This window comes from Dendrobates tinctorius, unplaced genomic scaffold (genome assembly GCF_039654945.1).
Source record: "Dendrobates tinctorius isolate UK_male_01 unplaced genomic scaffold, ASM3965494v1 ptg000070l, whole genome shotgun sequence".
Lineage (NCBI taxonomy): Eukaryota > Metazoa > Chordata > Amphibia > Anura > Dendrobatidae > Dendrobates > Dendrobates tinctorius.
In genome coordinates, this window is record NW_027361738.1 from 46,856,413 (window position 1) to 46,883,711 (window position 27,299).

Consider the following 27,299-nt stretch of genomic DNA (forward strand, 5'->3'; position numbering starts at 1 on the left):
AATGTCACCAACCACACTATTTTCCAAGCAAGTGTCATAAATTAATTCAACATTAGTGGTGTTAAAGACGGGGCTGGTTTGCATCTTGTGATCTATGTCCTTATGGTCAGAGAACGTCTTTGGTTCATGAAAATCATCCTTTGAAGAGATGTCAAAATATTCAACGACAGGGGACCCACCACTCTTAGGACTAGTATTTGGAGAAATGTTTTTCACATCCCTATTAATTAACAGTTTTGCACAAGGACCTGAAATAAGATCATCTACTGCAGAAGATTTTACAACTTGCAACATGCTAAAGGAGCCATTACCTTTATTTTCTATAGTAGGTGTACAATTTTTGAGATGGAAAGTCAAGTTTGCATCGTATTCACTAAACTGAGTCAAAGCCGAGAACTTTTTGACAAATCCAATGACATCTGATTGCTCATGATCGATAAGACTCCCCGAAAAACTTCTGTCTCTAGTAACAGCCTCCTTTTGGTATAAACCTTTGGTCTCAGTTGGAGAGTGTTCATTAATGGAGTAATCAGTGTCACTTTGTTTCTCAAGATTTGTGTCATGAACATCTTCATTATATTGTTCAGTCACATCACTATTTAAACAATTGGGTTCCTCTAAGGCAGGCGGTTCATCTGTGCCACTTTGTGTTTCCCATAAATCTTCTACAATACCATTTTTGTGATACACAGGAAAGTTTTCTCCTTTGTCCTTACTAGAGGCTTCATCAATAAAGTGATCACTCACCTGTTCTTCCAAGAGAGGAACTTCTGGACTTGGATCCAAGGATTTATTACAATTTATATCCGGAGTGCAACATGTGCTTTTAAAATAAGATTCAGTGGTCCCATCATCTTTTTTGTTTGAGAAATCAGGCGTTGGGTCCGATTCAAGCAGCAGTGCATCAGTAGAAGGCAGCTGAACTTGCTCATGATTGGGTTGTTTCTTTATTCCATCTAGTAGAAGCACAGAGGAATTATCAACCATGGTTTCGGGTAGACATTGGCCATGATTAGTCAGAAAATCAAGGCTTAATTCTTGCGTTTGGCAATTTGTTAACACACAATCCGTGGCGTCTCCTAGAGAATTTAGGGGTTCTGGACAACCCATTTTGAGAAGACAGTCACTATATTCAGTAAATTCTTTGGTTGGAAGACCAAAGGTGAGCACATCTGATGAAACAGTCTGAGGCAAAACTTCTGCAGTGGTCATATGATTTGGACCAAGAAATACCTTTTCAATTCCAATATTCTGAGAACTTGAAATGTCGTAGATACTTTCTGCAGCAGCTGAATCCTTACTGGGCATAGTATCATATTGCTTTATTGAATGAGATTCCTCCAAAAGATCGTCAATTATATCATAGTCATCTACTAAACAAATGCTGTAGAAGGTGTTTGTCCTCGTATCTTGCCTCACCTCTGCATTGCTTTGAGGAGGTACGTTCTCATTTATTTGATTTGTTGCCGAACAGAAATCCAATATGCTTCTATTCTTGGTATTCTCAGCATTTTTCTCTTCTTCTCTGTGAGTTAATGAGCTCTGCCATGCGGTCTGGCTGCCGTCCAAGTAGTTTGCTTTTAAGGAAAGAACTTCCTGCGAGTTCTGCTCTGAAGTCAGTGACACTTGAGCCTGTGAAGCATGGTCATGCACAGGCCATGGGTCTACAACTGCGGTGTTGGAGACCGTATAACTCCCTATGTTCGCTGTAATTGGGCTTGGACAGTCTTCGTCGTCTATTTCCATCTCTTTTTGCAACTGTTCATATTTGGACAGAGCATTTATTGCACTATTTATTGGACGCAGCAAGTTCACTGACCTGGTTTTGCTAGATCTCGACACTGGTCCAATATTCTCGGTGTTATCCATGCTGTTGTACGAGGGGAACCGTGAAGCCTTAAACAATCCATTACTCGTCATCCCTGACTTTACTCTATTAAAAGTGGAGCTTTCCAACCCAGAGACTGGGAAGGGCACTTGAGCCAAAAAGTTTTCTCCCGGGAAGTTTTCTCCCGGGTCCGGATCTTGAATGTCACTTTGCTTCGTATGAATCTTCTCTAAATCTTCACATGATGTTGACTGGAACAAGCTGGCCCTTTCAAGGTTTCTACGTGGGCATAATTCTTTGCTAAAACAGCAGCCCATTGTAAAACCATGCTCCGCTTGTGCCTAGGCTGATGCTTTAATGAATCTACTATCGCAATGGGTACAGCTGGGTATAGGCCACTGCCCACAAGTCAAAAATAGTAACTTGAGGCAGACAAATCAAAACACATGCCATTGTCACTCAAATCACAATCCAAGACACTAAGGCCTCTGTATTGCGGAGATCTGCCAAGGCGCAGGGCGACAGCTGCCAAAAGCTGAAGGCTACTTGTTTAACTCCTACTAGTCACAGTTAAAGTGGGGGTTGGGGGACACAAAAAAAAAAAAGAAGCAGGTAATTAAATAGATTTCAGACTGTTAAGCGTATAAGAACCCTTTAGAAAGTTTACATGTATGTCAATAGAGTGAAGGGTTGCAAGGGTGCACACATATGCAAAAAGCTGCAAGAGCCATTTCAGCAAAACACCCCTTTAAGAGTGTAATATTGGACTGATGTGTGTGTTGGTCACGTTAGATCAAGGTTACGCTTTCATTGAGAAATTGCACCAAGGACATTATTTATGGCACTTACTGGACAAGTACATTTTTTCTTATCAAGGTGGAAGGTCGCTCAATGCAGAATAGAGGTAATGCCAGAGAAAAGTTGCAGAGCTTCATCTGAGAAACCAATGGTAGAGAGATTGAGTTTAACAAAAATAATCTATGGTACTGGCTAGTAGGGTTAATAGGGCACTGAGAATTCCCCCCCCTCCCCTCCAAGAAAACTGCAGCACTCCGCTATTTACCAGACTTTTCTATATGCCATGCGAGCACAATTGGTGCATATCATGCACCCCTCCTATTAGAATAGGACAAGCGCACAATACCTTTCTACTTTACATGCATCCTGGGTGCTACTTAAATCTTGAGATAAAAGTGTTTCCTTCAAAGGTCACCCATGTACAGAAGCAATTCCATGCTCCCGACATTGCAAGGACCTAAGCTGTCAACATTTACATAAAGGATGCTAGGCCGCATTGGAGCCAGAGGAATAAAATGGATCGTCCTAGATGGCAATATCACTGACAGTATCAGGCGCGCGCACCCATCTCCTGCTTCAATGACGGACAGTTGGCATGCTGCTAGTAGAGGTAGTTTCGCCTCTGCAGCATCAGGGGCTCTGAAGTGGATCTGGAGAGCTTCAATGCAGTATTTGCAAGCTCTATAGCGAAAAGCTTGGAGCAGCGTTCATTGCCTAGGAGACCAACCTAGACGAGTGCAGCTGAGAGTACAATTAAAAACTTCTCTGTTTTTGAGAATATAGATCTTTAATAGAGGTGAATCGAAAAGTTTCTAGTTTTGATATGCACTTGGGTATTTTACCCATTTAATGCTAATTTAGGAGACTGTTCTGGGAACTAAAATTTGGTAGTTATCAAGTTTAATATGTTAAACAGCAAGCCCCTTTTCCCATGAGTGCAGTAACTACAGTAAGGTGTGAATGCATTCAGCACAGGCACTCTGTGACGATGAAATATAAGGAATGGCATAACATTGCATCGGTGTGACCGCCATTATAAAAGGAGCTCTCTTTTAGGAAGAACAAGTTGATAAATTATTCACCTAAACTAAATATACAACAAAAGAAGCTGTTATAAAGCAAACACTGGGGATTGTACATTTAATTTTCCATTCACTAAGATTAAAAACTACCCGGGAGCAGCTATAAACTGTAGATAGAGAGATCGCATTATCTGCGAGCGGCTAATCTATGTCCATTAAGCAAACTGCTGAATTCCAGAGAACAAACCAGGTAACAGCAATAGTGGGGAGCGCAGAGACCCTGCAGCTGTCAGTTTCCATGTTGTAAAGGGGGACGGTGAGGGGACGTCATTCCAAAACTGTATCTTGTGAACGAGGTGAACACAGGAGTTCGAGCTAGGCTGTGACCTTTCACAGAACAGAGGCAACACACGCGTGCTCTGTGTGCCCAGCAAAAAGCGCAGCTGTCATCAGGCCAAAAGTGGCCAGCTTTACCCTCATAATATTCCTACTGCTCCCTCGAGTGCTCTGCTTGGTTTTGTTTTTTGATTTTAAATCTGCCATATGGTTCCAGATGTATGGGACTTTATATGAAGTGATACTTTTTATGAGTTTTTACAAAGAGGCGTGGCTCAAGGGGTTCTTTGGGGGCATTGCTGCTGACACTGAATTATTATTACCCCGCTAGTCACGCCCCCTTAGAAAAGACAAAAATTAGCACTAAATAAAAAAGCCCATATCGCTGAAACAATATGGAGGGTTCAGCATAAACAAATACCCGAAAACTAAGGGGAGAAGCAAGAGTAAAATAAGAAGAACAAAAAGGAGGCAAATTTTGACCCGGTGATGTTTTCTTACAAGTGGGATGTCTGGATTAGCGCTCATTCTACATCTGTAGGGTTTCTGAATGCAAAATGGATATCCACAGACCAATGATAGTCACCTGTGTGTTATTACACACAAAGCAATGGTGAGCATTTTTATTTTATAAATCGCACCATGCACGACTAATCATATTTTTATGCAATTTTTTTTTCTTTTAAGCATTCATTTCAATTAACATTGTATTAAGCGTTTGATTATACATAGAAATCTGTTGATGTGTAAAACAGACGCCATACATAAAATTAAAAAAAAAAAAAAAAAAAAAAAGAGAAAAACTGACATACAGAAATGCCACACGCATGAAAAAGTATTTCTGGATGATAAAGGGACAATTTACACAAGTACATCTGAATATGGCTTAGGCTGTGTGCACACGATGGAGATTTGCAGCGGATCCGCAGCGGATTTTACCGCACAGAAACATTGCATATCCGCATTGTGATGTACAGTAGCCTTAAAATCAATGAAAGAAAAAACCACTGTGCAGATGATGCGGATTTTTCCGCGCGGTTTTCCTGCGGTACAAAATCCGCAACATGTTACTTCTTTTGTGCGGTTTTCCACCTCCCCTGTCACCAAATCCGCAGGGGGAAAACCGCAGTGGAAAAACGCACAAACACCACAATAAAACCGCAGGAAAAAATGGAAGAAATCCGCAGGAAAAATGCAGGTCATTTGACCTGCGGATTTCTTCCATTTTGCGCGGAAAAATCCGCAGGGCTAAAAAGTCCGTCTGCACTCAGCCTTAAACTTTTTTTTTTTCCCTATAAAACATAATTTTTTTATTAATATCTTTTCTTACTGCCAGATTTCCCCACAAAATACAGCAGACTTCTGTGGATGCATGTGGTGGGGTGCCCCGATCACATTATTTTAGGAAAACTGCATTAAAAAAAGGCTCCCGTAAAATGTGAACCATCCATTATAATCTGCATTTTCTCTGGACCCCATTAAAATATCAGAATTTACGGGAAATAACAGAAATTCTGCTAACCACAGTAATCTACATGTTCAGTTTCTCAGATATTAAATGTATTAATTCTATTTTGCTATTTAAGTTCTTAATATCTACGTAAACTGTGAGATACGGAAGAGATACATTCATATGCTGAGTGGTCATACTGTATAGTACCAATGTTATGTGTAACCCATGGTGGCATACGGGACAGTAGAAGAATATGGTCAGATTACACTGACAGTCACCCGAATTGCACCTGTCGTACGCACTATTTCTATCGGTGCAGAGCTCTGCTGCGCTGAACGATAGATAGTCATCCCCATAAATAGGCTTCTAGATAACATACTGGGGGAAAAAAGAAGGTTCCTCAACCAGATGCCCTATAATATAGCAACATTCAGCAAGTTATCCAACATTCATAAAGTAACTACCAATAGCTCTAAAAGAGAAAGAAAAAAAGAGAAAGAAAAAAAGAGAAAGGGGGGGGGGGGGGGAGAGAGAAGATGACTGTCATGAAGTTTGAGCAATTAACTGAACTAGTTGCCAATTTGAATAAAAAACAAACAATAAATTAAAAAAAAACAACACATTATATATATATATATATATATATATATATATATATATATATATATATATATATATATATATCTTATCGTGTCTGTCACCGAAATCGCGGGCCGCTGATGGTTTACGGCCAGGCGGGGGCCTGGCGGCCGCGACCAATCAGCGGCAGGCGCAGGCCTTAATCTGTAAAAAAAAAAAAGAGAATTAAAATTAAAAACAAAAAAAAGTTATTCTCACCTTCCGACGGCCTCCTGTCTTCTTTCCACGCGCCTGGCCTCACATTCCCAGTAATGCTTTGCGGCTTAGACCGCTGATGACGTCACTCTCGCGAGAGCAAGTAAGAAGACCGACGTCATCAGCGGTCTAAGCCGCAAAGCATTACTGGGAACGCGAGGCCGGGCGCGTGGAAAGACAGGAGGCCGCCGGAAGGTGAGAATAACTTTAATATTTTTGTACAGGGCCGAGGCAGTGATTGGTCGTGGACAGAGGGCCGCAACGCTGATTGGTCGCGGCTACACGGAAAGGGTGGTGAGGGAACCATGCATACCAGGATTGGGGGGGTGAGGGGACCATGCATACCAGGATTGGGGGGGGGGGTGAGGGGACCATGCATACCAGGATTGGTTGGGGGGGGGGGTGTGAGGGGACCATGCATACCAGGATTGGGGGGTGGGGTGAGGGGACTATGCATACCAGGATTGGGGGGGGGGGGGTGAGGGGACCATGCATACCAAGAAAGGGGCATTGAGGGGTCCATGCATACCAAGAAAGGGGGGTAAGGGGACCATGCATACCAGGATTGGGGTGTGAGAGGACCATGCATACCAGCAAAGGGGGGTGAGGGGACCATGCATACCAAGAAAGGGGGATGAGGGGACCATGCATACCAAGAAAGGGGGGTGAGGGGACCATGCATTCCAGGATTGGGGGGTGAGGGGACCATGCATACCCCGAAAGTAAGAAAGACAATGCATACCAGGAAAAAGGTGAGAGGACCATGCATTCCAGGATTAGGGGGTTGATGGGTAGCATGCATACCAGGATAGGGGGTGAGAGAAGCATGCATATCAGGATTGGGGGTGAGAGAACCATACATATCAGGATTGGGGGTGAGAGAACCATACATATCAGGATTGGGGGTGAGAGAACCATACATATCAGGATTGGGGGGTGCATTATTGCATTATTATTAAATCTTCAAAATTAAACTGCATATATATTCTAGAATATCCGATGCGTTAGAATTGGGCCACCATCTAGTAGAAAATAACAAGGAGGAGAACCTGTGAGCAGGTTTTTGCTAGCAGCATGACATAGGGGCAGAAACCCATATTCCAGCGATGCGTCACTTGCTGCAAAAAGCCAGGAACAAGATTCCCTTTAACACACATCCACCCTCCTCCTAGAACACATTTTTGGACTATTGACTGTAGCTGAAACATTGAGGTTTTTTTATTACATACACGTCATACTGGTGAGGTTTTTTTTTCCAATCCACACTGATTGTTTGGAAATTTTTATTAGCAGTGCCTGGTTTAAATGGCACCTAGTCTACAAGTGGTAGCTGTAGGCAGAAAGTACCATCAGAAGGTTTAAGATTGAAGCCCATTAGAAGAGAGAAATCACGGGAGAATCATGAGTAGGTCATAGCAGACAATCTGGTGCAGAAGCGCTGTGCAGTACATTGATTAAGGATTGGTTACCCTTATCCGGGCACCACCGTAATTTGAGGAGTGACGTGTCATTATATTTTGTTCTGTATTGCTGGGCATCTTAGCAGCTTGATCCCCCACAATCATACATTTATGGGTGATGTTTGGATAGCCCCTTTAGGCCTCATTCACATTCAGAGATTTTATACTGCGTACAGCCCTAAGCATGGTGAACCACTGATGGCAAAAATCTGCCGCACTAACCAAAAAGCACCAACACTAAGAAAATCAGTCTATTCCTTTGCGTACGGGAACCGTGACTTATGTCTGAATGAGGCATTAATGGAATTCTTCATCATAAACCAGAACAGCAAACAAAACGGGGATCATTTATGCACAAACACGGTACTTACAAGATGTGAACTATCTTTGGCTTCTTGGACTTGCTGTACCTGCGGTTCAGCCACAACTTTAGTATCCTGATCTGAAGTCATGAGCCGTCTGCTTCTAGGCTCCTCAGAGAAAACGAGTCAGCCCAGAAAGCTGGGGGGGTGGGGAGAAAGAATAATATACAAAATTAGAAGATTATCGCCATATTACGGAAAAGCAATCAGACAACAATGGATTTCTGTATAATGAGTGAATGAAAGCAATGGTGATACATAATAGTTTGGGAAATATGAACAGAAAAACTTTGCAGATCCAATTAAGGCAGGAATAACTCAAAGGAAGAGGACTTTTTTTATCACTATTTCTAAGCCTCTCAGACCAAGGTGGGAAACATCTACACCCCTATTAGGGCTCTACACCAAGATTTGATGGCCCGTGAGACACAGGAGTCCATAACGGCATCCCTGCGGCTCATTACTAAGACTCATATGAAACCTAAGTGTTTGGTTGGAAATCTTGTATCGTCTCACGTTGCCAGTGGCTTCTTTGTTCATAGATTAACATAAGAGGAACATCCAGGTCTTGGTAGGTCACGAGGCAAGCCAGTTTTGCAAGTGTGCCCAAACCCAAGAGGATGATCACGTGAGGCTTTTGTTATGAATATTTTGGGGGCAGAAACTGATGAAATGCAGACCATGTTTGTTTTTGTTTTTTTTATAAAAAAAGGCCTTTTTTCTTCTTTTAATTGGTTTAATAGCCAAATCTGCAGCTTTGATCCAATGTAGAAAAAGTGATGAGCTGACAAGATGTCTCACACCAATCTCAAAAAATTGTAAGCTCGTTTTCAGCTTTTGCAGCGTGGTTTTTGGTCCAGAGGACCGTCAACATTTCCCAAAAATAAAACTTACTGGCCAGTTTCCACAGACTCCTTCCAATTACCATCTCTATATAAAAACCTAATTTCCTGTTCTTATTTCTACTAAAGTCCATTTCCTTTATGAAATACTCAATACACAATTTCTCAGCCGAGAGCATGCTTTTGTCCGCCTGGCTTCATCAGGAAACTCCTGTTTTCATTACTTAATGATGAGAATACATACTGTGCATGTTGAGAATGGTGTCTGACCTACAGGCACCATGTTATAGAGCAGGAGGCACTGATCAGATTCATATATATTTTTGTGGGAAAAGATTCAGTAAAAAAAAAAAAGTATTTTATTCATTGAAATACAGGTTCTTATAAGGATACTAGTCCAGTGGGCGGTCCTATGACTGATCAGGAACGCCCACTGGACACCTGCATACAAACACCAGGGATTACAATGAATAAAATACAAGTGAGTCTTTTCTCACCAGCCTATAAATCATTTGCTCAGCTTCTTCTCTTTATTACTAAGCTGCCCACAGATCGGACTGCATGTATGTGCCAGGTTCCCTTTAATGAAGGAGGCACCAGGACTTGCAGACAGTGAGAGACAGGGAAGTAGCACTATCTGGGTATACATCTTAGGCCTTGCATGTTAGAGGTGTACCGTCTGTACAGGCTTGAGAGTCTCCTGATTTAAACACAAGAGCCCAATATATGCCTATGTGGCTGTTTGGTTTGCGTGAGTAGATCTGCTGTCAATCTGGAAAGTGCGGCCCTTTAAGGTTTTTCCTGTAAGATGAACACTGGGAAAAAAAAAAAAAAAAGAAGAAGGTTGTCCACTACTGGACAGCCCCTACGTAATCATTTCAGTGCCCCATACAGGATAAAAACAATGTATAAAACACATCCTGCCATGGCACCATGCCTGCTAGGATGCCTCTGATAATATTGGCAAGTCTTGAGACATCTGAACACTCAGGGCTGTGGAGTCGGAGTCGTGGAGTCGGAGTTAGTTTTGGTTGGAGTCGGTAGAAATGTACCGACTCCAGCTTTAAAAAAAAATGTATTAATAATTCATAATTGAACTTTCATATGAATTTTATAAATGTTACTCAAATATATATGTTCTATCAAACTATGAACAACAGTGATAAGCGGTTCTGCTGGAGATAGAGACATTTCTTACTTCTTGTGTGTCACTGTTCTCCACTGCCCTTATCTAATCTTATACTTGGTTAACCTCATGCTGCCCCAACCCCCCTACTTACAATGTATGAAACTGAAAGTGAAAATGTGTTGCAAATTCTTAGTAGTAAAGCTCCTCCTCTAGACTAGATCATACTAGGTGTGCGTCTTCCAAGCATCTCACAGCTGCCTGCTACTCAGAAGAGGAAGACTGTAAGAAGTATTATCCTTTCAACAAACTTTGCATCAGTTAACTGTGAGTACATGAGGAATAATAACAGTATTACTGACCACTATATCAGTTGTACGACCTGGCAATAATTTTGTACAATTGTTTTTAGGAAAAACAATTGTCATTTGGATTGTGAATGCAGAATTAAAAACCTGAGAATGTCAAAGAAGCATCACATTAAATCAGCTGTATTTGAACATTTCACCATCACTCAAGATAGAAAACATTATGTCTGTCAGTGTATGACAAATATCCAGACGAAAACAAATGCTGTGAAGCCAAGATGAGTGCATATTCAGGCAAAGATAAAAATGCTCCTACCAGAGCTTCTAATCTAAAGAGACATTTACAGCGCTTTCATCCAGAAGTACTGAAAGCAGTGGATGAGAAAGACTGCATCCAAACCAATGAACCAGTGCCCAGCTCTTCCAGCCAAACAAAGGAGCAGAGAACTTTGCAGCCATCAGTTGCAAGATATTTTGTCAGTGACAAAGTTACTGTGACAATGACAGTAGATACATTTAAAAAACAGATCATAGAGCTTGTTGTAAAGGATAGTGTGCCTATTTCATTATTTTCACGACCAGCTTTTATGTGTCTGAATGGGGAAATGGCCCGCAAGCTTGGTGTTTCTCTGGAGAGAGAGAGTATTAGAAAATTAGTAATCGAAGAAGCTTTTAAACAAAAGGAAGAACTTAAAAAAACTCTCAAGGGACGCTTTCTGTTTCTTAAAATGGATGCCTGCACACATCACAGAGTGAACTATTTTGCCATCAATGTCCGATTTGTTTGTGACAAAAATGAAATAGTTACCAAGACATTGGCAGTAAAAGACACCAAAGCTCATCACACCAGTGAGTTTCTCCAGGTCTTGGTGGAAAATGTTCTGCAAGACTATGAACTTAAAAAAGAGCAAGTTCTTTCTGTCATAACTGACAATGCTTCAAATATGATAAGTACTTTTAAGCTAATGAATGAGAGTAATGATGGTGACCAGCAGCTAGAAGAACATTCTGGGTCCACAGACACAGAAATGTTTGAAATAGAGGAACACAGTATTGTAACTGAGGAGCAAACTGAAGTTGCTTCAGATGAACAGCAACATGATAGTTTAGATGATCTTGTTGAAACTGTGTCAATATGTTCTTTCATTCATCACATGCGCTGTGTTGTGCATACGCTACAGCTGGCTATAAGAGACAGTCTGCAAGAAGGACATGCTGCTGCACTGATTGGCAAGGTGAGAAAATTGGCTACTGTTGCCAGAACCCCTAAAGTTGACTCAATTTTGAAGAGACGTGCTGGAAAAGGGGCAATTATTGATCAAGCCACACGATGGGGCAGTACTTACTTAATAATTCAGAGCTTGGTTGAACTGAAAACCTTTCTTGTAGACATGGCTAACCCTCAACTGACGCTAAATGAAAGTCAGTGGAATCAGGTGACTGAGCTGGAAAAATTGCTAGAGCACCCATTTACAGTGACTAAAAAATTACAAGCAGAGGACTTAACTCCAGGTATTTTCTTAAAGGAGTGGAAGAATCAGATGTTTCGCCTGTCCCAAAGAGGAGGGTTAATTGCAAGTGGCATTGCTACATCAATGAAACGGAGAGAGGAGCTACTATTACAAAATAACATTCTTTTGGCAGCCGTTTATGTAGACCCAATGCATCGGATTCTTCTAGATGATCAACAGCTAAGGAAAAGAAGCTCTGTTTGAAATAGCAGTAAGGATGAAAGGGTTGCAGAACAGTCAGGAGGAACAAGAAGAATTTGGTCGTCCTGCCACATCTTCACCCTCATCATCAACTGATGAATTTAATTTCGAAAAATATTTGGATCACAAGGACCGTGCAAAGCGTTCCCGCATAGAAGAGGAGTCATCCCCATCAAGGAACACAGCCAGTACATTTCAGCAGAATTTTTCATGTGCACTAAAAGAAATTGAGAAATTTGACCGTTCATCAAAAATAACAGTGCAACAAGCGATTCCTCTGTATCCTGACATTGTCAGAGATGTTGCCCGAGTGGTTACTGCTTTGCCACCAACACAAGTTAGTGTAGAGAGGTTGTTCTCTGCTCTCAAAATAATTAGATCAGACTTGAGGGCATCCATGAAGGAGGATCTGACAGAGGCAATACTTTTTCTGAGGACAAATTTATAGATTTGTTCTTATTAACTGCATAAAAGTGTTTATTGCATATTTACTTACAGTTTAGAAAAGTTAATAAAAGTTATTTGCTATATTCTAATTGTATTCTAATAAATGTAGTTTTTGCTCTAAGTGGTCTGATTACTTATATGATGGTGAGAAACTGAATAAGCACGATGTTTAATATTTTACAACAGTAAATTTGTTGTTATGAATTGGCCATTTATGAAGGAGTCGGAGCCTGATAAAATCCAGGAGTCGGAGTCGCAACTGTGGCTTACCGACTCCACAGCCCTGTGAACACTGCAGTCAATCAGCATCCGGCGATCGACACTAGCCTTTAATACTGAAGACCTGACATTAGAGTGGATGTCTGCTCTGCTGGAATACTGAAGGACTGCAGCCGATCGGGAGACGCTCGTTGGCTGTAGCGGTCATGTGATTCAATATCAAGCGACCAGCTGAGAAAAGCAGCAAGGGCATCGCAGGAACTGTGCCATAGCCAGAGGGGATTACACTTTTTTTTTTTTTTACATTATACAGGGCACTTAAGAGATTAAGTAGGGTTTTATCCAGTAGTGGATAACTCTTAAAATTGGTTGCACAAGAATAAAGCAGTCATGTTTTTCTTGCAACCCCTTTAACACACATTGATGGTGGTCACATATTAGATGGGCTTTTGTCAGCCATTTCTGTAGAGGAAACAGGATAAAAAAAAAATAAGTGCATTTAGTAATTTACTAGAATTAACAGGAAAAAAAAATCTCACGCTTTCCTATAGAGTATGATGCATTACTTAAGGAAATGGACACCTTAAGCTAAAATGCTCTTTAGTCTATAATGCCTATAAATAAAAGCTTTAAGGTAAACCACATCAAAGCTAATTAACCCATGCTTATAGTGAACAGCTACAGACTGTTGATTTAAAGGGAGTGTCACCATCAAAACGCATATTAAACTAGGTGCCGAGTAATTTAGGGACGTTTGCCCCTATAAAAATCATATTAACAGGGAAACTCTGCTGAGCTTTGCCGTTTGTATAGCCGGTGAACTGCGGTACCCTTACTGACATTAGCAATGTGAGAAATTTCTGTGTGCGTTTATTAATGGGGGTGTCTTATAGACACCTTTACATTTCTAACCCCTGGGCTTTATGTCAGCGGACAATCCACAGCTGACAACCACCTTCAAATATTACCCCGCTTGCCAACGCGCCAGAGCAAGTGGGAACAGCCAGGCAAAGCGTCAGAATTGGTGCAGCTAATGGACGCACCTTTTCTGGTTGCTGCTAATTTAAGGCTGGGGAGGGCCAAATATCTATGGCTCTTCCCAGCCCCTAGATGTCTTTTATCTGTGAATGCTATCAAAAATAGAGGGGACCATTTTTTATTTATTTATTTTTACATATTGCGCCAGCCAATCACAGCCTTTCCAATACTTGGCATGGCTGTGATGGAGCCAGAAGTGCCCACACCGGAAAAGCTTGTTGATTAGCTATGCTGCAGCCTTTCAACAAGCTTAGTCTGGGCTGCTGAACCCTAACAGTAAAACAGACTTCCCGGAGAATTCCTTGTTTGGGGTCCATGCATGGACGCTAGGTGTCCAATACCGTGGTAAGAACCTCAATCTTTACCGTTAAGGTTTGCCCATCTTTACAGGCAATCACACTAGCAGTGTACCTGCAGGACACCACCACACTAGCACTGTACCTGCAGGCCACCACCACACTAGCACTGTACCTGCAGGCCACCACCACACTAGCACTGTACCTGCAGGCTACGACACTAGCACTGTAGTGGCCATCATACTAGCACTGTACCTGCAGGCCACCACATTAGCACTACCTGCAGGCCATCACACTAGCACTGTACCTGCAGGCCAACACACTAGCACTGTAGTGGCCATCATACTAGCACTGTACCTGCAGGCCACCACACTAGCACTGTACCTGCAGGCCACCACCACACTAGCACTGTACCTGCAGGCCACAACACTAGCACTGTAGTGGCCATCACACTAGCACTGTACCTGCAGGCCAACACACTAGCACTGTAGTGGCCATCATACTAGCACTGTACCTGCAGGCCAACACACTAGCACTGTACCTGCAGGCCATCACACTAGCACTGTACCTGCAGGCCACCACCACACTAGCACTGTACCTGCAGGCCACCACACTAGCACTGTAGTGGCCATCACACTAGCACTGTACCTGCAGGCTACCACACTAGCACTGCAGTGGCCATCATACTAGCACTGTACCTGCAGGCCACCACATTAGCACTACCTGCAGGCCATCACACTAGCACTACCTGCAGGCCATCACACTAGCACTGTACCTGCAGGCCAACACACTAGCACTGTAGTGGCCATCATACTAGCACTGTACCTGCAGGCCACCACCACACAAGCACTGTACCTGCAGGCCACCACACTAGCACTGTAGTGGCCATCACACTAGCACTGTACCTGCAGGCCACCACACTAGCACTGTAGTGGCCATCATACTAGCACTGTACCTGCAGGCCATCACACTAGCACTGTACCTGCAGGCCATCACACTAGCACTGTACCTGCAGGCCATCACACTAGCACTGTACCTGCAGGCCATCACACTAGCACTGTAGTGGCCATCACACTAGCACTGTAGTGGCCATCACACTAGCACTGTACCTGCAGGCCATCACACTAGCACTGTACCTGCAGGCCACCACACTAGCACTGTAGTGGCCATCACACTAGCACTGTACCTGCAGGCCAACACACTAGCACTGTACCTGCAGGCCACCACACTAGCACTGTACCTGCAGGCCACCACACTAGCACTGTACCTGCAGGCCACCACACTAGCACTGTAGTGGCCATCACACTAGCACTGTACCTGCAGGCCATCACACTAGCACTGTACCTGCAGGCCACCACACTAGCACTGTAGTGGCCATCACACTAGCACTGTACCTTCAGGCCATCACACTAGCACTGTGCCTGCAGGCCACCACACTAGCACTGTACCTGCAGGCCACCACACTAGCACTGTACCTGCAGGCCACCACACTAGCACTGTACCTGCAGGCCACCACACTAGCACTGTAGTGGCCATCACACTAGCACTGTACCTGCAGGCCACCACACTAGCACTGTACCTGCAGGCCACCACACTAGCACTGTACCTGCAGGCCACCACACTAGCACTGTAGTGGCCATCACACTAGCACTGTACCTGCAGGCCATCACACTAGCACTGTGCCTGCAGGCCACCACACTAGCACTGTACCTGCAGGCCACCACACTAGCACTGTACCTGCAGGCCACCACACTAGCACTGTACCTGCAGGCCACCACACTAGCACTGTACCTGCAGGCCACCACACTAGCACTGTAGTGGCCATCACACTAGCACTGTACCTGCAGGCCACCACACTAGCACTGTAGTGGCCATCACACTAGCACTGTACCTGCAGGCCACCACACTAGCACTGTACCTGCAGGCCACCACACTAGCACTGTAGTGGCCATCACACTAGCACTGTACCTGCAGGCCATCACACTAGCACTGTACCTGCAGGCCACCACACTAGCACTGTACCTGCAGGCCACCACACTAGCACTGTACCTGCAGGCCACCACACTAGCACTGTACCTGCAGGCCACCACACTAGCACTGTACCTGCAGGCCACCACACTAGCACTGTACCTGCAGGCCACCACACTAGCACTGTACCTGCAGACCACCACACTAGCACTGTACCTGCAGGCCACCACACTAGCACTGTACCTGCAGGCCACCACACTAGCACTGTACCTGCAGGCCATCACACTAGCACTGTACCTGCAGGCCATCACACTAGCACTGTAGTGGCCATCACACTAGCACTGTACCTGCAGGCCACCACACTAGCACTGTACCTGCAGGCCATCACACTAGCACTGGTTTAAAGTCAGAAACACAGAAAATCTATCCTATTTTGTTGGAAGAAGATGGAGAGGTCATTCATTTTTAATCGCACTGGAATAAAGTACTATTTTATTGCCTGGTTTTTCGGCTGATGAGTTTTGCTACTGGATCTATATAGCACTGAATCCATGTCTGAGAAATTTACATTTAATTCTAATGTAAATGAGGGGGCTTCAGTGAACCCATGGAGTGAGTGGCCAGGGGTTCAATGCACCGTCACACCCCATTAATTTTCAATTTTGTAGATTATGACTCTGGGCATAGGAAGAGACTAGGCCTGAGCATAGCTATGTGCAAACACTGCCAGTGCGTTGCACTCTTCTGTCTGCGACTGCAGCTCGCTATAGATGGAAGTACAGCGAGCAGCTTCACAGAGGAGCCAGGGAGATGAACCAACCCACATCAGGCAGTATCTGTGCGCACACGCAGACATATGGGCTGAGTTCAGAAAGTACTCTGAACGAGCAGGCAGATGCGGGGTGAGTGCTCAAAATTCAAGTTAAATTAAGTGCACAGAGCTCCTGGCCGCTCCAAGGATCTCCCGAATGTGCCACATTTCCATTTATGTTAGAAGCAATATGCACAGTACTAGTATGATTTTCATAGCATCTAAGTCCCCTATTTCACTGTACAGCCAGCTTGAAGGGAATCTGTCAGCAGGTTTTTGCTATGTAATTCGAAGACAGCATGACGTAGCGGCTGACAAACTTCAGGGATGTGTCACTTATTAGGCTGTGTGCCAATTCCATACAATGAATGCTTTATCACCACGCAATGATCATTACCTGGATTGATGCTCACGCGAACCCTGGTCCGATCAATCCCCCTTCTCTGATAATCAGCTCACTTTCAATACACTATGTACACAGAAACCTGTGGTGTAGGCCGAGTTAGATGTAAGCTATGCTACATCTATAAACTGTCACAACAACTGCACCCAGTAAACTAAGTGATCCATTGCTGGAATCAGGGTCTCTTTTCTTACATTATGCTGCTCTCAGATAAGGTAGCAAAAACCTGGTGGCAAGAATCCCTTTACCAAGCATTTGGGGGTGGGTGACAGCCTCCCTTTAATGCCCTCATACATAACAGACATTATTAAACATAAATGTGTGTGAGTAAAGGAACACAACATTGCTAAACCCCAACTATTAGGCAGATATATTACATAATGTGGACTAACAACAAAGCTGCAAAAACAAGCACTGGTGACCCTAGCCGAACACTGGGATGATACAAGCCATCGCCGAGCAGGAAACACCTTGCAGGGGATTTGGGGGGGCAGCAAATAGTGAAACATCCTCCCAGCGCAAGAGATGGATGGAAGCATAACAAGCTACTAAAAGTAATAGCGCAGAGCTGATGACGCATCACCGGTATATACGATTACTGGTATATAACATCTTATTACTTCTGGGGAGGTTGGGAGAAGCACACACAGGACACTTACCTGTGTCTACTAGGATAGGTTTTTACATAGGTCACCCAATGCTGAAAAGGTTTCTCACTTAATTTGTTGGGCATTTTTTTTTAAAATTTCACCATTGCCACTTTGTCAATCGTGAGACGGGGGTACTGTCTCCCACGGTGTTTATTTACCGATCTCTGCTCACACTGGCTATTGCCAGACATTTCTGCACCTTTCTTCTAACACTTTATTTCAACAGATAAAAGCTGAACTTATCACAAGATGCCAAATGGGCACAAAGAAAAGGAACTGCGCCGAGGAGTAAACAAGGACGTCCTGGTGGGATTACTGGCCACATCGATTCTCAGCTCACCCACGGGCCATCTAAATGTGGATTATAGAGAACAGACTGTAGTCAAACTATGGAATATTTATAGTTTATACCTAGGTAAAATGGGAATGAGAGTTTACTGATTTAGTCTCTTGGTGGATCAAGCTTCACTCCTTATGGCCAATGACATAAGAAAAACAGGCATTAATGGAGCAGGCTTAGGGTACCGTTACACCTAGCGACTCACCAGCGATCCCGACCAGCGATATGACGCGATCAGGATCGCTGGTGAATCGCTGGGCGGTCGCTAGTGAGCTGCCACACAGGCAGATCTCACCAGCGACATCGCTGGGGACGGGGATCGCTACTTGTCAGACGCGGCGATCCTGCGTCCAACCGCCCGGCTCCACACGTCACTCGTCGTCACAGCAGGAAGCGCCGCAGGAAGTGGATGACGAGGAATGATCCAGCAGCTTCTCGCGCGATCAGCGATAACCAGCGGGGGAGCCAGTCGGAGGTAAGTATCACATGCAGCGATATCGCTGCTACGTCACAAAATCGGTGACTTTACAGCGATATTGCTAGCGATATTGCAGTGTGTAACGGGGGCTTTAGGAGCAGAGCTCGCTCCATGCAGCGGGGGGGGGGGGGGGGGGGGAGAGCTGGCTTAATTACACAGTTAGCACCAGCCTATAACATTAGCTTGGAGCCATTTTTGATCGGGATTGGTTTTTTAAAAAATTTTTTGTAGCTGTCCTGGTAAAAAAGGGACTGCGGCCACAAAGCCTTCATCCAAAAAGGCAAGGGCTCATCTTATTGCCCTAACCCCAACCAACTACCACCACTGACTGTCAGGGTTTAATCAGAAACCCTGCACAGGAGCAGTAAAGCTTATTCTACCAGCGATCAAGTGATATACTTTAGTCACCACTGCAAAAAAATAAAATATTAAAAAGCTTTATGCATGGCAAAATGTAATTTTTTTTGCAGGGTAAACCGTGGTCACAAGTCTTTACAGAGCTCCTCTGACAAAAGAAAAAAAGTTTCAAATCTCAAAACAAAAGTTACAATTTTCTTTTTTATCTACTTAAAAAAACAAATTGAAACAAAAAACACAATTCTTATGTTGCAGCAACTGTACTGACCCGCAGAATGAAGTCAATATGTCGTCATTTTACGGTGTAGTGAACGCCATAGACGAACCTGCAGCATCTCCAGATTTGTCTCCCATTGAACACATCTGGGACGTCATTGGTCAGCAATTGAAAAGGGAGCTGCCAGCAAAGGACCTTGATGAGTTGCCCAAGTGCATTCAGTGTGGTAGAGTATTCAATCACTGATAACAGCCCACCACAACTCACTGATAATGGCCAAGGCATGAAAGTGCGTACCGTTACACTAAGTGATGCACCAGCGATCCCGACAACGATATGGATCTCTGGTGCATCGCTAAGTGGTCGCTAGTGAGCTGCCACACAGGCAGATCTCACCAGTGACATAGCAGGGGTCTGGGGTCGCTACTTACCTGTCAGACACGGCGATCCCAACGTCCTCCCGCCCGCGTCCACGCGTCGCCCGACGAGAAATGGTCCAGGACCTTCTCGCGCGATCAGCGATAACCAGCGAGGGAGCCGGTTGCAGGTAAGTATCAGACATAGCGATATCGCTGCTGCGTCACAAAACCAGTGCGTTTCAGCGATATTGCTAGCGATCTCGCTGTGTGTAACGGGGGCTTTACTCATTAGTGAAGCTTCGCTAAACTTTGTTTCCATGCCAGCATCATTTGCATATCATTAAGTCCATCAATCTTGTGATTTTCATAACTCCAAGACGTTTCCTTCACGATGATGCAATTTCAGTGTTGAGGAGTGTAGCTAGTTCATGACATTCTGGGACATTACCTGAGGAGTGTAGTAAAACTTGTACACATTACTGCTGCTCTACCTGGTGATTGAGTCGCTCGGTCTTTTATATGCTCTGTGCTGGGATAATGCAGAACAGGTCATACAAGATGAAAAACTTATGACACATGGCTTGGCTTCTAAATGCATTTGTGTCAACTCCAGTGATCTGGAGGGAGAGGTTAGTTTCAGCTTGAGAAATTGGCTTGCGTTGCCATCAGCAAATGCCATTGAGTAGACCATGATGTCACTAAAAAGGCAACTGACTGCTACAATGCTTCCAGCAGTACAGGGAACCGAAAATGTAGATCAGGTCTGAAGACGGCGCAAACTATAAAACACATCAGAGTCTTTATAAAAGTTATAATACAGTATTAATTGCTACATGCAAGTCCACATGCTACAATCAGTCCTATCGTAATGTGTATTAATCAGTAGCAGCGAGTCAGATAAATGCGACTAATAAAAATATTTAATCTAAATATAACATAACTAGTTGAAGACCAGGCCATTTTCCTTCCTTGACTGGCATAGTTTTGAGGTTATTTTTCCATACATTCTTGTTCGGACAGTCAAACAATTTTTGCATCTTTATTTCGCAGTAAGACAAGCCTAATTTTCTTACTTTGAGGATATCAGGTGACGGGGGGGGGGGGGAGTAAAAAATGCACTTGCTTTACAATTTTGTCTTCTTTCTGACCACGATGCACGACTAAAATACATAGTAATTTTTTTGTTCTCTTTTCCGTAACAATTAATTTTATATAAAACATACAATTTTGTATTTTTTTTTAAGTTGGTAAATCAGACTGAGACCGGGGTCAGACTTGCGAGAAACTGACGAGTCTTGCACGCCAATAACTGGCACTGCCGCCAGGACTCAGGACCGGAGCACTCAGCTGCATAGAAATACATGCAGCTGAACGCTCCGGTCTGAGTACCGGAAGCAGTGACGGGTGTTGACGTGCGAGTTTCTTGCACGTCTGACCCCGGCCTTACAGTGACCATTTTTTTTTTATCACTTTCTAATTATTTCACTTAAGAGCTTTGGGGCAGGGAATTTTAACACTTTATTTTAAATAGGATTTCCACTGTAACTGGGGCTGATAAATTAGTTCCAGTTACAGAGCAAATTCAATCTCCTGTCTCCTCATTCACACATTAGTACATTTGATCAGTGTTTCATCAGTGCCAATATCAGGAGCGTCTCCAAAATACAGAACAGGTGTCAATCTTTCAACTATTAGTTTTTCTCTGTAAGCTCCACTCCAGGCTTTGGCAAACATTGATGCAAAAAAAAAACCTGACGTGTGAATGAGGCCTAACAGACATGATCAGGGTCTGTTAGGCTGGGTTCATACTGCGCTATGGCAGTCTGTTAGACGGACTGCGTTACACCTATTGAACAAAAAAAACCAGACTCATTGTATGTTGCGCACAAATTTACTGTGCCTTAGCAAAAACATTAACTCCACTGTTAATTCGTATGAAAACCAGAGGACTACAGGAGTTTTTTTTAAAAACTTTTGTAATTTTTATTAGCATATCAAAATACAAACAAAACACAGATAAAAATGGATGTGCTCAGTCAGACACCAAAACAAGGGAACTATGGGCCACAATGCAAGATACAGATCTCAATAATTCGTATTTTTCATACTGATAAATATCTCTGGGTTAAAAGAACCCCCCCCCCCGCAAAAAAATATACGAAAATTGTACAACAATAGATCTTATGATGAATCCCAAAGCACCATAACAATAATGGGGCCACTGTAAAGTAACAGAGGGTCATATATTTATAATTAGCTCTCCTTTCTGTCCAATACTACGTTTATCCATCATGAAACACCAGATCCTAATGCTAATTAAAGCCCAGATCAACCACAGAGCATTCAATGGTAAAAACACTTTCATTGGTTCACATATAGAATGTAAAAAGACTTTTTGTCTGCAAAAAAGGTGCAAGAAAAAGAAAAACATAAGGCTCCCATTAATATGAATTTTGCTGCATGTCTCTGGACCATATGACCACAATTCATGAAAAAATACCATCCAAGATAACAATGGTTAAACAGACTAATATGTAATGGTGCACACAATGATTAACTATGGCTACAACCGCCAAATTTTCCAAAAAAAGGGGGCACCAGACACTACTGTAACCATTCAGGCTGTGAGCACCCACTACAAGCTAGCAGCTACCACTAATTAGCTACAGTTGTGGCCAAAAGTATTGACACCCCTGCAATTTTGTCAGATAATACTCAGTTTCTTCCTGAAAATGATTGCAATCACAAATTCTTTGGTATTATCTTCATTTAATTTGTCTTAAATGAAAAAACACAAGAGAATGAAGCAAAAAGCAAAACATTGATCATTTCACACAAAACTCCAAAAATGGGCCAGACAAAAGTATTGGAACCCTCAGCCTAATACTTGGTTGCACAACCTTTAGCCAAAATAACTGCAACCAACCGCTTCCGGTAACCATCAATGAGTTTCTTACAATGCTCTGCTGGAATTTTAGACCATTCTTCTTTGGCAAACTGCTCCAGGTCCCTGATATTAGAAGGGTGCCTTCTCCAAACTGCCATTTTTAGTTCTCTCCACAGGTGTTCTATGGGATTCAGGTCTGGACTCATTGCTGGCCACCTTAGAAGTCTCTTTAGTCTCTCAAACCATTTTCTAGTGCTTTTTGAAGTGTGTTTTGGGTCATTGTCCTGCTGGAAGACCCATGACCTCGGAGGGAGACCCAGCTTTCTCACACTGGGCCCTACATTATGCTGCAAAATTTGTTGGTAGTCTTCAGACTTCATAATGCCATGCACACGGTCAAGCAGTCCAGTGCCAGAGGCAGCAAAGCAACCCCAAAACATCAGGGAACCTCTGCCATGTTTGACTCTAGGGACCGTGTTTTTTTCTTTGAATGCCTCTTTTTTTCTCCTGTAAACTCTATGTTGATGCCTTTGCCCAAAAAGCTCTACTTTTGTCTCATCTGACCAGAGAACATTCTTCCAAAACGTTTTAGGCTTTTTCAGGTAAGTTTTGGCAAACTCCAGCCTGGCTTTTTTATGTCTCGGGGTAAGAAGTGGGGTCTTCTTGGGTCTCCTACCATACTGTCCCTTTTCATTCAGACGCTGACGGATAGTACGGGTTGACACTGCAGGGCAGCTTGAACTTGTTTGGATGTTAGTCGAGGTTCTTTATCCAACATCCGCAAAATCTTGCGTTGAAATCTCTTGTCAATTTTTCTTTTCCGTCCACATCTAGGGAGGTTAGCCACAGTGCCATGGGCTTTAAACTTCTTGCTGACACTGCGCACGGTAGACACAGGAACATTCAGGTCTTTGGAGATGGACTTGTAGCCTTGAGATTGCTCATGCTTCCTCAAGTCCTCAGACAGTTCTTTGGTCTTTTTTCTCCATGCTCAATGTGGTACACACAAGGACACAGGACAGAGGTTTAGTCAACTTTAATCCATGTCAACTGGCTGCAAGTGTGATTTAGTTATTGCCAACACCTGTTAGGTGCCACAGGTAAGTTACAGGTGTTGTTAATTACACAAATTAGAGAAGCATCACATGATTTTTCGATCAGTGCCAATACTTTTGTCCACCCTCTTTTTTATGTTTGGTGTGGAATTATATCCAATTTGGCTTTAGGACAATTCTTTGTGTTTTTTCATTTAAGACAAATTAAATGAAGATAATAACAAAGAATTTGTGTTTGCAATAATTTTCAGGAAGAAACTGAGTATTATCTGACAGAATTGCAGGGGTGTCAATACTTTTGGCCACAACTGTACTTTTGGCCACAACTGTATAGTATACGACAAAAAGTTCCAAGGGCTGCATATTTGTAAGGAATGCTATCCTATTCGCCCCCCGAGGAAGCAAGGCGAAACATGAACGTCGGGGCTGAAGGACGGGGCTCCCACTGCATATACAATAAACGCTGCTACGATCCAGGTAATGGCCCCTGTGGGCTCCATTCATGATTTATATAGATTTCCCCCTGTCAGGCTGTTTGGGTTAGCATTCCTTACAAATATGCAGCCCTTGGAACTTTTTGTCGTATACTATAGCTAATTAGTGGTAGCTGCTAGTTTGTAGTGGGTGCTCACAGCCTGAATGGTTACAGTAGTGTCTGGTGCCCCCTTTTTTTGGTATATTTATTTGGCGGTTGTAGCCATAGTTAATCATTGTGTGCACCATTACATATTAGTGTGTTTAGCCATTGTTATCTTGGATGGTATTTTTTCATGAATTGTGGTCATATGGTCCAGAGACATGCAGCAAAATTCATATTAATGGGAGCCTTATGTTTTTCTTTTTCTTGCACCTTTTTTGCAGACAAAAAGTCTTTTTACATTCTATATGTGAAGCAATAAAAGTGTTTTTACCATTGAATGCTCTGTGGTTGATCTGGACTTTAGCATTAGGATCTGGTGTTTCATTGTTGATTGTAGGAGGAGTATAGTGCATTGTTGATTTGTGGCAAATTTGGGAGTGTTTATCCGTCATATTAAATTCATCTTGCTCGGACATAATAGGGAGGAAAAAAAAAGGGGGGGGGGGAAGAAAAATTACATAATCCGTATTACCCAGTGTTCAAAGCCCGGTCCCAATGCACCCCGGCGCGCGTTTCGTGCCATTGCTACCGCTTTCTCAAGGGGAGGTGTTAACGCTGCCATTAACCCCTATTGTCGGGCGCATCGCCAACGCATGCCATAAATCGGCATGCGCTAGCGATATTCCGTCATCCAGTGACGGAGCCTCGGACGCGGGCTGCAGCGTCTGAGGCTCCATCACCTCTAGCACAGATGAATCATATGCGCTAGCGGTATATAGCATAATGTGATCGCATTATGCTATCGCGCTAACACAGCCCGTCCAACACGGCCTGCTTTAACGCAGTATGAACCTGGCCTTAGGATCCAGCAGCTCCTGCTTCTTCACGGTAGCTGGTGATCACATGATTGCGGGGTCCACTGTCAGCCCTTCCTTCACCATTTACAGAGCGCTCGTTAAAAACGGGGCTAACAGCGATCGTGACGATGGAGATGGTTTCACAACCATCTCTGCCTTGTCTACGAGGAGAGGAGTGACTGGCAGTCGGCTCCCCTCTCCTGCAGTCATACGATCTTGTGCACCTGCTATACTATGCACTGTAATTCTAAAATGTAATTGCATAGCTATACGCAGACAACCCTGGACATTTCAAGTCTATGGGCAGTCCGGAAACCGTTATTAATGAGAAATAAAATTATATATACAGTGCCTACAAGTAGTATTCAACCCCCTGCAGATTTAGCAAGTTTACACATTCGGAATTAACTTGGCATTGTGACATTTGGACTGTAGATCAGCCTGGAAGTGTGAAATGCACTTCAGCAAAAAAGAATGTTATTTCTTTGTTTAATTTTTTTTTAAATTGTGAAAAGTTTATTCAGAGGGTCATTTATTATTCAACCCCTCAAACCACCAGAATTCTGTTTGGTTCCCCTAAAGTATTAAGAAGTATTTCAGGCACAAAGAACAATGAGCTTCACATGTTTGGATTAATTATCTCTTTTTCCAGCCTTTTCTGACTATTTAAGACCCTCCCCAAACTTGTGAACAGCACTCATACATGGTCAACATGGGAAAGACAAAGGAGCATTCCAAGGCCATCAGAGACAAGATCGTGGAGGGTCACAAGGCTGGCAAGGGGTACAAAACCCTTTCCAAGGAGTTGGGCCTACCTGTCTCCACTGTTGGGAGCATCATCCGGAAGTGGAAGGCTTATGGAACTACTGTTAGCCTTCCACGGCCTGGACAGCCTTTGAAAGTTTCCTCCCGTGCCGAGGCCAGGCTTGTCCGAAGAGTCAAGGCTAACCCAAGGACAACAAGTAAGGAGCTCCGGGAAGATCTCATGGCAGTGGGGACATTGGTTTCAGTCAATACCATAAGTAACGTACTCCACCGCAATGGTCTCCGTTACAGACGAGCCCGTAAGGTATCTTTACTTTCAAAGCGTCATGTCAAGGCTCGTCTACAGTTTGCTCATGATCACTTGGAGGACTCTGAGACAGACTGGTTCAAGGTTCTCTGGTCTGATGAGACCAAGATCGAGATCTTTGGTGCCAACCACACACGTGACGTTTGGAGACTGGATGGCACTGCATACGACCCCAAGAATACCATCCCTACAGTCAAGCATGGTGGTGGCAGCATCATGCTGTGGGGCTGTTTCTCAGCCAAGGGGCCTGGCCATCTGGCCCGCATCCATGGGAAGATGGATAGCACGGCCTACCTGGAGATTTTGGCCAAGAACCTCCGCTCCTCCATCAAGGATCTTAAGATGGGTCGTCATTTCATCTTCCAACAAGACAACGACCCAAAGCACACAGCCAAGAAAACCAAGGCCTGGTTCAAGAGGCAAAAAATCAAGGTGTTGGAGTGGCCTAGTCAGTCTCCTGACCTTAACCCAATTGAAAACTTGTGGAAGGAGCTCAAGATTAAAGTCCACATGAGACACCCAAAGAACCTAGATAACTTGGAGAAGATCTGCATGGAGGAGTGGGCCAAGATAACTCCAGAGACCTGTGCCGGCCTGATCAGGTCTTGTAAAAGACGATTATTAGCTGTAATTGCAAACAAGGGTTATTCCACAAAATATTAAACCTAGGGGTTGAATAATAATTGACCCACACTTTTATGTTCAAAATTTATTAAAATTTAACTGAGCAACATAACTTTTTGGTTTGTAAGATTTATGCATCTGTTAATAAATCCTGCTCTTGTGTGAAGTTTGAAGGCTCTAACTTATTTGCATCTTATCAAACCTGCTAAATCTGCAGGGGGTTGAATACTACTTGTAGGCACTGTATTTATATATATATATATATATATATATATATATATATATATATATATATATATATATATATATACATATACACACACACACACACACACGTATATATACAGTACAGACCAAAAGTTTGGACACACCTTCTCAAAGAGTTTTCTTTATTTTCATGACTATGAAAATTGTAGATTCACTCAAACGCTGCTAGTGCATAAATATGTGACTCTTCAGATTTTGTATTAGTCAAGCCTGAAGAAGAGACCTGAGTAGTCTCGAAAGCTTGCAATGTGTTACCATCTTTTCAGTTAGCCATTAAAAGGTATCAACCACTG

General features: G+C 43.3%; 1 protein-coding gene across 4 annotated transcripts in view; it reads right to left on the reverse strand.

Moving 5' to 3' along the window:
- LARP4B (La ribonucleoprotein 4B) overlaps positions 1–27,299 on the reverse strand; it is an 87,877-nt gene that overhangs the window by 37,870 nt on the left and 22,708 nt on the right. For 3 of the 4 annotated variants that reach the window (XM_073581635.1, XM_073581632.1, XM_073581633.1), the window contains exon 3: positions 8,103–8,232. In XM_073581635.1, coding sequence (XP_073437736.1) covers positions 8,103–8,183 — 81 coding nt within the window. In that variant the 5' untranslated portion in view covers positions 8,184–8,232. Of the gene's footprint in view, positions 1–2,677; positions 2,761–8,102; positions 8,233–27,299 lie in introns of those variants that run through there. The other variant, XM_073581634.1, reaches the window with a different exon arrangement.